The sequence below is a fragment of the Sorex araneus genome, chromosome 1 (genome assembly GCF_027595985.1).
Source record: "Sorex araneus isolate mSorAra2 chromosome 1, mSorAra2.pri, whole genome shotgun sequence".
NCBI lineage: Eukaryota > Metazoa > Chordata > Mammalia > Eulipotyphla > Soricidae > Sorex > Sorex araneus.
This window is the reverse complement of record NC_073302.1, coordinates 341584982-341598653: the sequence shown is the minus strand read 5'-3', so window position 1 is coordinate 341598653 and position 13672 is coordinate 341584982. Positions and strand designations below refer to the sequence as shown.

Sequence of the window (13672 nt, the reverse complement as noted above, 5' to 3'; positions counted from 1 at the left end):
TCTGTTCTGCAGGAATAAAACCAATGAGATGACTCTGCATGTCACAGACGCAGACCATCTCTGTCTTGGTCTTCTCTTGAACAAACCTTGATGGCATTTCCCTGCAATCAGAATTAAAAACAAATAAATAAGCTGAGGAAAGCTGCAGAGTTCTTGTATGTTTTAGAGAGCTGCACGGCTGAGGTGAAAGTGGGAGTGTGTTCTCTCTCATGCTCCTGCTGTCTTTCCTCTCCTCCAGTGTGCAACAGTCTATTACTTCCTTCTTGGTCTTCCCTGCAAGTAACCAGAAGTAAGATGTGTGAGGCTCTCATGGAGGAAAACTGCACTGTAGTACTATTGTCCCATTGCTCATCGACTTGCTCGAGCGGGCACCAGTAACGTCTTCATTGTGAGACTTGTTGTTACTGTTTTTGGCATATTGAATACGCCACAGGGAGCTTGCCAGGCTCTGCCGTGTGGGTGGGATACTCTTGGTAGCTTGCAAGGCTCTCTGAGAGGGACGGAGGAATCGAACCCAGGTTGGCCATGTGCAAGGCAGACACCCTACCTGCTGTGCTATCACTGGGACTGGACTGAGAAAAATTAGGGGGGGAAAGAACAAGTGCTCATTTTTGAACACAGGATTATCTAAGTAACTCACAGTTTCTCAAATTTAGTCAAATAAATTTTTATCCTGATCTTTTATAGTCGTATAACACTTGCTGGCCTTACCAGTTACACTTCAGATATCAAACTACCAGACTTGGTAAATCAAGATTAGTATTACAGGTAATTAATTACATTGAGAGCAATGTGTAAACAGGTCCACTAGTGAAATGATTTGAAAAGAGAGAGAGAAAAGGAAAGATGAAGATTAATAGAAGCTGTTCTTTCATGGCCAGGTCCCCAGCATAGTTTGAGTAGGAAGGGAAAAGGCGGGGTTTTATTGAAAATGAAAAAATATCAGTGAATATCCTCAACTTCACGTTATTATAAAGCCACATTCCTGAATATAGTCTAATTGGTGCCAACACTTGGCTGGTTTCAGGGGGAATGGGTGATCTATTTAGCTTTTTTAACCTCCACCCCTGTGCTCCCGTTTAGTAAATATTCTTTTGCTACACATTTTTAAATCTCTTGAGACTAGGAATAAAGTTAATTGTATATTGTTTCTTATGGTTTATCGAGGACAGTGTCTGGCCTTTAATAATCACCATGCACATAATGTGAAATGACTGAATTAAACAAATGCTTTGGAGCAGTATACTGTTTTGGGGGAAGCCAAGACTCTCTGTCTCTCTCTCTAGACACGTGTGCACAGTATGCCTTTGTAGCAGGTATAATTTCTTTTTTCATTTTGGATACATCAGCAGTATTTTTTTTTTTGCTATCTACACAATTGTTCATGAGTTGGTGGGGTGGGGGTAAGTCTTGGCTAGTCACCTAATTTTTGTTTGCGATTTCTTCCTACCTAAAGAAGGTAGGAAGATGAACCATGAAGTCTTCTAACAAAGAATTTTTTCCTCTGCTACAGGAAACAAAGATAAATATTTTATATTACTCTTTCTCATGGTGGAGATCACCCAGGAAGGCTGAGCTGTTGTGTGTGGCTATGGAATTCGAATATTAATTGTTGATTGAAATTAACATTAGTTTTTTCTTTTGCGTTGGTTGGCATGTGCTGGAGCATTTTAACAATTCCACCTGAGTCTTTCAGGCAACTGGCCGGACTGTCATCACCGTCATTACTGCCGCTTCATCTTCTACTGCCACACTCGGCTCAGCTGGGCTCAGTACACAGGACCCTTCTTTCCCCCCTCTCTTCCCTGCAGGAAGTCCCGTTCTCCCGCGTGTGGTGCAGTAATCGGCAGCCCCTCCACTGTGCCTTCTCCCTAGAGCGCTACACACCTACCACCACCCAACTGTCCTGCAAAATCTGTATCCGGCAGCTCAAAGGCCATGAACAGATCCTGCAGGTGCAAACATCAATCCTAGAGGTGAGTCCTTGACTGACAGCTGCTTCAATCTGGATTCAAAGAGACAGAAGAAAACTGTCCGTAGTTCATTTGTGCAAGATAGAAGATAAGGAGCTGCAAAATGCCTCTTTTAATCTTCATCATAGTAGCACTGTAGCACTGTCGCACTGTCATCTCATTGTTCATCAATTTGCTTGAGCAGGCACCAGTAACGTCTCCATTGTGAGACTTGTTACTGTTTTTGGCATATTGGATATACCACGGGTAGCTTGCCAGGCTCTGCCATGTGGGCAAGATACTCTTGGCAGCTTGCTGGGCTCTCCGAGAGGGGCGGAGGAATCTAACCCAGGTCGGCTTCGTGCAAGGTGAACGCCCTACCGCTGTGCTATCACTGCAGTCCAGTCTTCATCATTAACACTGTAAACAAAGCTTGTGCTCAGACTAAGGATTGAACTGAGGTTCCATTGGCAAGAAATTTAACCCATCAGTACTGAGGTTCTCTGGAGAAACCTTCCTTTGGGGAAGGAAATGGATCAGGGTTTTCTATACACCGAACCACAGTTTAATAGTACATTGTAGGGTTGGGTTACCAGGAGACATCCATTATTTTCTGACAGTACAGTTCCTTCTCACTGTTGCACTTTTTTGGCTGGTTCTGACTAGCTTTACAGAAGTCATTTGCCCTGTATATGTTATTACCTCTCCCTGGCTTTAGCTCCATATTGTCTTACACTTTCTCATGCCCCTAAGGCTCAGGGTTTTGAATGTTCCATTTCTATTAAACCTAGATTTATCACTACAATAAATATTAATCTCTTCCATCAAACAAGGAAATGGAAATTTAGAAAGGGAAGGACCTTTACCAAGATCATACCACTACTGATGGGAAGAATTAGGATGGGAGCCAAAGAAGAAATCCCTTGAGACCCTATGCAGAAACCACTTGATGTATGACATGACTTTAATCTGACCTAAACCAATGGGTGACTTTACAGATTTGGCGTTGAGTATAGAGACTCAACAATAATATTCTCTCTTGAATGGTTGCTGGGAGGAAGTGGGAAAAAATAGCTTACAAGTAGAATTCAAGGTATCTTATATGATACTTTCATTTATAACTTCTAAAGTAATCCCTGAGTTGCTTAGAAAAAACATTTTATAGTTCACCTATAAAATATTGCATATATTCACATTGGTATTTTAATTGGTATTCTATATATACAGTGGATTGGGCATAAGATCTAACATTTTATATACATACACCTCATTTTCAGTGTTTTTTCTCTCTGGAAACTTGTAGCTTTATATTATCACTTCTTTGTCTAGTCTCATCTCAATTCATTGTTTATGCAAAAGGAGTATTGCTAATTCCCCAAATAGTTTTCTGAAGAGCGAATGGCTTTCCACAGGATTGTGCCTCAAAATTGATAGCTGTCTTAACTGACATGTTTACACAGTATTTGCATTCATTATTGCCAATTAGCATTATGTGCTAAAGTATTTTTGATAGGAAAGGTAAAGCCAGAAGGCTAAGGTAAGATATATTTAGAATCTCTTTCTTGAGCAGTCATGGCGTAGTTAGTACAATACATTTCAAAGTCAAACAAAAACTGCAGGAACATTTCCATCTAAAAACAAAAGGAAAATGTAAGAAGTGTAAAAGAACATAAAGATGCCCGCAGTGCTCATTGCTCTAGATGTCTGTTAACATGTTAACAAAAAAGTGTAGGCTGAATGGGGTGAGAGAGAAAATTCAGGGGGGAAGGTGCTCGCCTGGTACTTAGTCAAAGTCATTTACATCCCCTCGCAGAAATAGCCCCACAGCACATCAGGAGAGGCCCTGTACACAGAGCAGGAGTGAGATCTGAGCACTCCTGGGTGTGGCCCAAACTCCCCCCCAAGCTCCCCAAAAGAATTATAATTTAACAGGGTTTTTTTGTAAAGATAAAGTATCAACTCCATTTTTCTATTACAAGATATATAAAAGAAATTTAATGTAGTTGGCATACCCTCTACCTTTGTTTCTTGCTTAAATAAATTTTCAAGTGCATACAAGGAAAATTGAGCAAATATACACAATTATCTCCTTTCATTTGTTTGGGGGCCACATCACTGTGCTCAGGACATATCCTGGCTCTGCTCTCAGGGGTCACTCCTGTTGAGGTCCCAGAGGACATACGTGTGACATGGGATTAAACTTGGGCCAACTGTGTGCAAGGCCAGCATCTTAACCTACGGTATTACTGCTCTGGCCCCTCAATCATCTTTAGTTATCCAATTCATTTTTAGTTTTTGAAGTGTCCTTTCTAAGTGGTGCTGAGAGGCAAAAGGGTCTGGGGGTGCCATCCTGCAATTCATAGTCAAAATGGGTCAGTGGGTTCGATGTGCTGCTGCTCAGGTCAGGCTATGTGGAGCAGGGAATTAACCAAGCTACCCTGAAGGTATTTAAGGGCCCAAGGCAGTGTTTCAGGTATCTTGGGGCTAATTTGCTGGCAAACTGTGATTACCTAGGGAAGAGACAGGTTACATTCTAGGTGTGACTATGTATCAGTCGGTGAATTAGGAACAATATAGCAATAATTTTAAACTATCCTACATCATAGCCACTAGGCTAGAATTTATGACATTGGGTCATTTTATTATTTCATTGGGTCCTTTTAATAATTAGTAAAATTTTGAGGCCCAAGTGATGCTATAGCAAGCCTACTCTTCCCCTCTATGTGACTACCCCGGGTTTGATCCCTGGCATCCTATATGATCACCTGAGCACAGCCAGGAGTACTTCCTGAGTACAAAGTCTGAGCTCCACCAGGTATTACCCAAAAACTAAATAAGTAAAATATCGGTCATTAAAAAAGTATATGCCACTAAAATTTCTAAAGTTGTTTCTAAAGTTGTTTCTTTGTTTTTCTTTTAATATCCCCCACATTCTGAAAAAAATTCATATTTAGACTCATAGCTCACCCTCTTCCTTTATACTTTGGGTCCCATTGTTTTATTGATTTCACAATGGGACTATATATAGGGTAAAGATGTATATATGTATATATATATAAGTATAATGTGGTTTTATGAGTGTAATATGTATAATATATTAAAAAAGTATTGAAATACATAATTTTATATGGTTTTCATCCTCTTGAAGGCATATAAGGCTTTATTTCCTGTGTCTTGTCTGTCTTTCAAGCTTCTCACCTAAGTAGTCTCCCAAATATAGTACACTCAGACAGATTATCTCACACTGAAAAGCATTTTAGTGATCAAGGTAATACATATTTTCTGTTGTTCATTACAGTGACCATTATTGTGTAAGCCTTTACAAACAGGCTCTTTCCTTCAATTTAACCCAATTCAGTAATGGTTACTATCAGTTGACATACTAATAAAACAATATCACCAATCAAAAACTGTATGTGAACTGAAGCAAAATCATTTTTCTAATATTAAAAGATGGAAAAAACCCAAGTAACTTATTTCATTATTCCCTATTAATGTAATATTATTGAAAAATCTATTTTCCTGTAAGAAAAATTTAAATGAGAATCATGCACATTACAGTTTTCTCTTCAAGCTTTTCTCTTATCTTTCTTCCAAAAATGGTGAAGGTTAGGGCATGGTTTGTGTGTTACAAAATGGACCAAATACTGGGAATTTCTCATTGATGTACAACTCCCAAGCTAGCCAGGTAGCAGCCGCTTATCTCAGATGTGCAGAGTATGAGAATCTACTGTTCCACTGCATATTAAATTTAAACAATCAGAGAATATGATGTATCTACAGAATTCTTATTACTTGACTCAAGTGTCTTTTAGAATGCATCAGAAGTTGCCTTCTTAGACCGGTTGACTAAGGATCAATCTCACCGGACGTATGATCCTGATGCACAGAAAATATTTAAATTTAGAAACTTCTGAGGAAATGAGGCCCACTTACTAATGTGTACTAAATGGGAAAAATATTTTAGGTCAATATTATGAAATATTTTTTAATATTCAAATTAAACCACTCTGTACAGATTTGGGGGAAGATATTATGTATCAGTGTGGTCTGTCTTCTGCCAACAGTAAAATCAGCAGTAAAAAAAAAAAAGTATTTTTTTTCTGCCAAGCGAGCTTAGTAGACAAGGCCAATTCATAATCATAAGAGCTTCCAGAAGCAAGTCTTCTGCCTATAGCAGTCCTCTGGCATGGATGCCTTAAGTGTTTATAGTTTTATTGTCAAGTCACTTTTCCAAAGTTAATATCTTTTTTTGTCATTTTTATCAATATCTACTATCTTATATAGAATTATTTTTCTCTCTAGTGGCTAATATCTATTTAAAGAACATTACTCTTCCCTTAAGTCAAGAAATACTTAAGCAAGCTCTTCCTTTTGATTTGCATTTTTAAAAGCTAGAAGAAATTTTATAGAGTGCTAAAAATTATGTATCTTGTAACCAATTTTATGCCTGAGTTGGTACATTTTATAACCATCTAACATATCACAAAAGAATTGTCCACTGAAATCATCTTTTAGTCAAGAGCAATGCATCCTTTTAAAGCCAACCCAAATGCCTCTTTCATGAATCACTTTCTCTTTTTAATTTCTGAAGCATATCACTCAGGGTGCATTTTTCTTGACCTCCTTATGCTGTATTTAATATGCTTGTTTTGTAGCAGTGCAATGTAGTGGTGTATATATAGATTTATATAGACATATCTATCTATCTATCTGTACATATATATACATATATATATATGCAGAAATCTACACTCAGCTACATGTCTAACTACCTCGTGACTTTTGGCTTTTACAATCTTTGTGCAGTCAAAAAAAATGCTAAATGACTGTTTAGGAAACTGAGGCTAAAGGAGGTCTTATAGTATCCAAGGTCATTGAGTCAGGAAGTATAGAGAAACTCATAGCCAAGTGTGGCCTTTCTCACCTAAAAACTGTGCTTTGTTCTATTGTACCATGATAACTAACCCTACATACGGGAAGAATTTTAGTGTGCATTGTTGTATAGTGTCCAGTGATCAGAACTAAAACAAGTATGTAGAAATGTATTTAACATGCAACCCATAATTGGAATTCCTGAGAAGATAAAATACGTGAGAACTGTCAAATGTTTTTTGTTCTGTTTTTACCATGGATTGCATTTTCTTGAAACATTGTCTGAGACATCCTTTTGGGTGTGCTGGTTTAAGGTATTGTAAGCAGTTCTCAAAATATAATTGTAGGGTTGAAGTAATAGCATAGTGGGTAGGGCGCTTGTCTTGCACACAGCCGACCCTGGTTCAATTCTTCCGCCCCTCTGGGAGAGGCCGGCAAGCTACCGAGAGTATCTAGCCCACATGGCAGAGCCTGGCAAGCTACCCGTGGCATATTCAATATGCCAAAACAAGTAACAAGTCTCACAAGGGAGATGTTACTGGTGCCCACTTGAGGAAATCGATGAGCAATGGGATGACAGTGACAGTGATTTAATGGTTACAGAAATTCAGTACATCAACCATAATTGATAAGATCTGTACCTGAACTTATCAGTGAACATATATTTAAGTATAACAAAGTCTGGAGGGTTAAAGCTCTGTGGGCTGGAAACACTAGTTGAGAAGATCTGTCATGACTTTGCTGCTCCCAGGACAATATATGGGAAGTCTAGAAATTGACATTTACCCCAAGAACACAATAACATTAACTTGAAAAAATATAAGTTCACCTCAGTTCATTGCATTGCTAAGTACAATAATAAGAATATAGAAACCACCCAAATGTTTAATGAGAAGTGACTAGATACATAAGCTGCAGTAATAAATAAATAAATAAATAAGCTTTCAGCTATTAGAAAAGATGAAATTGTTCAGTTTGTTGCAACTTGGATGGAACTGGAGTGCATCAAGTGGTGTAAGTTAGAGGAAGGATGGATACGTGATGCTTTCATTCATCTGTGGCATGTAAAACAAGGGAATGTAGCAAATAATGACAAACCCTTGGTCACTGATTATGAAACTGATTACCAAGCAGTGAGTGAAGGGACTGGGAGAGGAAGAAGCAGACTAGAAGTGACAGTGGACAGTGGCAGAGGGTCATGGGCATTTCACTGACAGTGAGGACACAGTGACTTTGCTAGTCAAAATCATAAACATTGATGATATTGAAACCATGCCACATTAACTATAATAATAAAATTTTAACATTAACAAAAAGAGAAGAAAAATGATTGGGGCAAGCTCCCAGGACCTTTTGGCAAAGGCGTCTATTGATATGAAAAAATCACCAGCGAACACAGTCTTACGATGAAGGGCAGCATTGGGGAACTTAAACAGTCCTAATGAGATCCTTCACCCAATCTCAAATTATATGTTTTCATTTTCTTTTGTATTTGTGTTCTTCAAAAAAAAAATAGCAGAAAATAAATTACATATTGTTTTTTTTTCCTTTGAAAATAGAAAGGCCAGTGTGGGCATAATCTCTCACAAGGCTGAAATCAGGGTGGTAACCAGGGACACAGTCTCATCTGGAATCCAGAGTCCTTTTCCCACTGTATTCGGGTAGATGACACAATTCTGCTAAAGCAAGACAACAGAATTGAAACCCCCCATATTCATGCTGGCTCCTTGAGAGTGGCTACTCAACTCCTGGGAAGGGTCCCCTTAGGTTCTAGCCTCAGGACCCCATCTATAGGGGACAACAAGGCAGTTGCTTTCTGATTCAGCAGGAGAGATCATTGCAGATGAAACTTGACTGTCTTTCAAGGGTCACTTAATTAGGTCAGGTCATACTGGGAAATCTCTCCTGACCAGGACATAATTAATGAATTTGACCTTAATTCCATCTGCAGAACCCTCTTTGTCTGTAAGAACATGTCATAATCAGAGGAGTGATTCAGTCAAATACTTTTCTGGCCTTAAAAGACTGTTCATCTGTATAAACAGAAGTACCCACTCTAGTCTGGTCAATATCTGTGATTTCATGCCAGATGATTATCTAATTGCTATGATGTACTGAAAGAGCAAAGCCTCATTGGACAGCTCAAATCAGAAGCATGACGAGGGAAAATAGACTGACATCTTCCTGCTTACACCTCTCTAGAATTCTGAAAGATTTTTCCCCTGACTCAGGAGTATCACTTGTATCACTTGTCATCCTGTTGATCTTCGATTTGCTCGAACGGGCGCCACTAACTCATGAGTAGCTCTTATTTTAACAAAGTAATTCAGTTCTGAAGTAAAACTATTCACTGTTGAATCACACAACTTTTGACTGCAAAAATTACATATTTTCAGATGATCGGCTTACAGTCAGTTTTCATATCTTTCATATCAAGGTCTTTCCATCAACATTTTTTTTAAATTTATTTTTTAATTGAGTTACCATGAGAACAGTTACAGAGCTTTTAGGATCAATCTCAGTCATACTATGCTCAAACACCCATCTCTTCACCAGTGCACATGTTCCACCACCAATAACCCCAGCATACTAATACATAATAATCCACTCCCCCTCTGCCTGTGTGGCAGATGATTTTCACTTTACTCTTTCCTTACTTTGATTACATTCAATTTTTGACAGGAAACTCACTATCATTATTTGGAATTTTTCCCCCAATAGTCAGACCTGTCGGAATGGCATCATTAGATTGTATGTTTTCTATTGTTGGTAACAAAGAGCATATGATGTTGCATGGTCGAGAAAGCGGCCGCCCAGATTTGGAATTCTGGTATTAAATCCAGAGGTACTTCCGCCAGTAGCCTCCCATCAACATTTTGATCAGCCCCTTCGGTTCAGTTTGATGCTAGGACAATCATTCCTCTAGTGAACTAAAAATTTCCCATTTGGTAGCTTTTTCTGACTGATTATAATAATACCCATGGGAGCTCCTTGGAAAAAAATTTAATTCTGCTCTCACCTGGCATTTCTTTGATGTAAGATGTGGTTGTCTGTTACTCCTCTGGAAAAAAGTGGCTAGTGTGAATCTCCCTTGTATGTGCAGTAGCCTGCTAGAGAAGTTATTCACTATTTTAGATTTAAGGGGAATGCATCAATATTTTTATATAGTCTGTGATAATAGGAAAACATCATACACATTTATGCTAACAGGCTTTTTCTGGGGAAAAAATAGAATTGTAGGTCAGTCTGTCTCCAGCTGGATCTGATCATGTTTTTGTGATTCTGTTTATAGAGTGAAAGAGAAACCATCACTTTCTTTGCACAAGAGGACAGCACTTTCCCTGCACAGACTGGCCCCAAAGCCTTCAAAATTCCCTACTCCATCAGACAGAGGATTTGTGCTACATTCGATACTCCCAATGCCAAAGGCAAGGACTGGCAGATGTTAGCACAGAAAAACAGCATCAACAGGTAATGGAGGAAACTCTTAAAAGAGGATCTTATTCAACTAGATTTTGAAAGCTGAGGAAACTGGGTGTATTCATGTGGTTTCAAGTGCTCATAATTTCCTAAATTCCTTGCTCATGCTTCCTGTGAAGTCTAGCTACATAAATAGGAAAAGATCAAGAGTATAACTCTATATTGGGCATTTCTTCTCACCACATGTCCTTGAGGAACAACATGGGAAAATCTTACTTTGATCCATGTCCCATCTCTAGGTTTGCTCGTTGAACCACCAAATGGAGGTGTAGCCCCTTTCAACTCACTGTTTCAAGGATCTACCTTCAGGCAGCAACACAAAGAAGCAGTGTCCTTCCCCTTCCCACTCAGCATAAACAACATCCACCATTAGTTCATCCTTTATCGGGACCAGCTTAGCCTGATGTACCTGTAAAATGGGTGCTTCCATATAATAAAGGATGAGGTCTTTCTGACCTAAAGGCAGAGGGCATTAAATAAGCAAAAGGTTGCCTAAACATCATGACAGATTGTGTTACTTAAGTTATCAGTCGCCACTACTCTGCTAACATTATGGTTGAGTGAGGAGAAGTGAGAGAGTCCTAATGGACTTTATTACTTTGGAAGAGAATAGGCAGAGGGGTGTTACCTAGCGCAACGATGATGGGTCAGGCAGTTGGGCTCAGCTTGAGGGATAACAAGCAGGGAGAAGGCATTAACAAATATCTCCTTTCTCCTTATCCACCTGCATGCCCCAGGATGAGTAAAATAGAGAGCAAGTTTTGCCAGAATCATTTTATTTCATTTTCCTATATATGTAAAAAATACATATATATATATATATATATATATATATATATATTTTCCCCCTTTGAGCTAAAGCACATTTTCTTACTGTTTGACTTATCCTGTCATTTTTGTGTTTTGTTCTCTATTTTTTACAGACATCCTACCTAACTCTTTCTTCTCTGAAGGGAGGGTTTATGTCTGCCAAGAAAGGATAGAGTGCTGCTTCCCTTTTCAAAGGGTATCCAGAATCCGAGAAAGAAGGGCCCAACTAGAAAGCAGTCAGGCTCAGAAATGAACATCAAGGGAGGAAGTACTGGAGAAAAAAAGAACTAAGAGAGGCAGGGCTGAAAAGAATAGTTAGATTCCTGAGATGGGAGATATTGAAAATGAAAGAATGCAAAAGTGAGTGCTTGTGCTGGGGGTGGAAATTAGGTTAAATATTTCCCAGCCACCTTGATGAAGGATAAGATGTCTCTTTTTTAACCCAGGAACACGATGACTATGTCAGGTTCACTTTCTAATCCATATGGGAACAAGAATCAAAAGCTAACCCAGAGCGCTGATTTTAGTTTGACAAAAATAGAGAGCACATGAGCAGAGACTCAGACGCTAGGCAAAATGACCTGGTGCTGTCACCAATTCCAGTCTACCTGACACATGACTTATCGTCTTCTCTCTGTTTTGCCACAAATGCAATTTGCAGATTTGTGATGATATAAACTCTATAATGCATTCTAGCTATGAGTTTAAGATTCATAATTTGCCATCTACAAGAAAGTCATTGTCACTGTCATCCCATTGCTCATCGATTTGTTCAAGTGGGCACCAGTAACATCTCCATTGTGAAACTTGTTGTTACTGTTTTTGGCATATCAAATACACCATAGATAGCTTGCCAGGCTCAGCTGTGTGGGCGAGATACTCTCGGTAGCTTGTTGGGCTCTCCGAGAGGGGCGGAGGAATCAAACCTGGGTTTTCCGCGTGCAAGGCAAACGCCCCACCCGCTGTGCTATTGCTCCAGACAATTGCCATAAAATCACTGTGGCCCTAAGGATGCTAGGCTTAATTTACGGAGGGAGCATGTAGATGGTCCTACCTCGCTCTATTTTATTCTCCATTTACGAGATACATAAGGGAACAACAAATGTGCCCATGAAGGCATCCGTTTTTGGCTTTGCACAATAGGGACAGTGCTTTTCAAACTAGAGAGTATGGTTGGCTCCCTTGCATATCTGGACTCGAGTAGATAGCCAGCTACTCTAGGGCCAGTGACTGCCTTCAGCCAGTATCCAGAGCTATAAAATATTGGCATTTCATGTGCCAGCTTGCTTGCTGTTATTTTCTCCTAAAACCCCTTCTCCAAGAAATCCTGCATTTCCTTGACATAAGAAATTCAAGCAGCGTGCCTCATGAAATTTCGAACATGTTGCCCACAAAATGTCGATTTTTCAATCAATGCTACTTCCTTTGAAATTTTCACAATTACTATCAAATTAGAATAACACGTGTACATGTAATCTACACCCATCTTTCAATCTTAGTTTACCTATTCTACGTAAGAGAATGGCATTTCCAACCTCCCACTTTATTGTCTAATTTAACTCTCCAATAATCTGAAGAGTGAAAATGATTTAACCTACAGGTCAACAGCCTCTTTTTCTGAACTAAAGAACCAGAGAATAAATAGTTTAGAGGCCATATGAGATTGGTTGCAACTACTAGATGATTATTCAACTTGGCTTCTGTAGCATGAAAGCAACCAGAGAAAATACATAAATAAATAAGCATGCCTGAGTTCCAATGAACTTGACTTAAATACAGGCGATGACCTGTACTGGGTTTACAATGAGCTTTGCTGACCTCTGGTTTAAACGAGCCACCTCTAATTTAGTGACACTTCCCCGGGACCCTGTGGCTGCCAGTGCTGTGACCTTCATAGGTAGATAAGGCTTATTGAGCTCTGCACTCAAGTCTTTCAGAGGATGGTGACAGGACAGGTTTCATTTTTCTGTTGTCCTTTGGCCTTTTTTGTGGTTTGGGGTGAGGAGGAGTTTCTTTGGTGGTACTTGGGCACTTTTTAGCATCTGCTCTTGGAGATACACAGCCAGTTTGGAAGTTCAGAATTGAGAGTTCAGTACTCTAACCCAGCCTCCTAGAACCCACCAAGGCCACAACAAAAGCACTGGTGGACCATTAGGCAGTGTTGGAGCAGCTGGAGGAAGTTATGCAGTATTGGAACTAATACCTGGGGCCTCAGTACACCAGACATGTCCATCAGCCCTCTGAGCTACTCCAGCCTCAGGAGTCCTGTGTTGGAAACTAGTGTGGTCACTTAGAGAAGTCACTTCAGAGCAGTAAAACAAGAGATTTTTTCCTTGCATCATGTCAGCTAAATCTCATTCTCATTGTGAGGAAATTATGAAATCCCTTTCTGTTTGTATTACTATGAAAAACTTCATAGGAGGGAGCCAAAGACAAAGATAAAAGGGATTTTCAGGCACAACTTCCTACTGCATCATACCAAGCTATTGGCTCTACTTCTCATGGTTATGAATGCTATTTGTATGGAACTGACCATCAAATGCATGTCAACACCC

At 39.4% G+C, this 13672-nt stretch overlaps 1 protein-coding gene across 7 annotated transcripts in view; it reads left to right on the top strand.

The window, feature by feature from the left end:
- UNC5D (unc-5 netrin receptor D) overlaps positions 1 to 13672 on the top strand; it is a 595849-nt gene that overhangs the window by 564710 nt on the left and 17467 nt on the right. For all 7 annotated transcript variants that reach the window (XM_055141615.1, XM_055141626.1, XM_055141606.1 and 4 more), the window contains 2 exons: positions 1812 to 1976; positions 10120 to 10298. In XM_055141615.1, coding sequence (XP_054997590.1) covers positions 1812 to 1976; positions 10120 to 10298 — 344 coding nt within the window. The remainder of the gene's footprint in view (positions 1 to 1811; positions 1977 to 10119; positions 10299 to 13672) is intronic.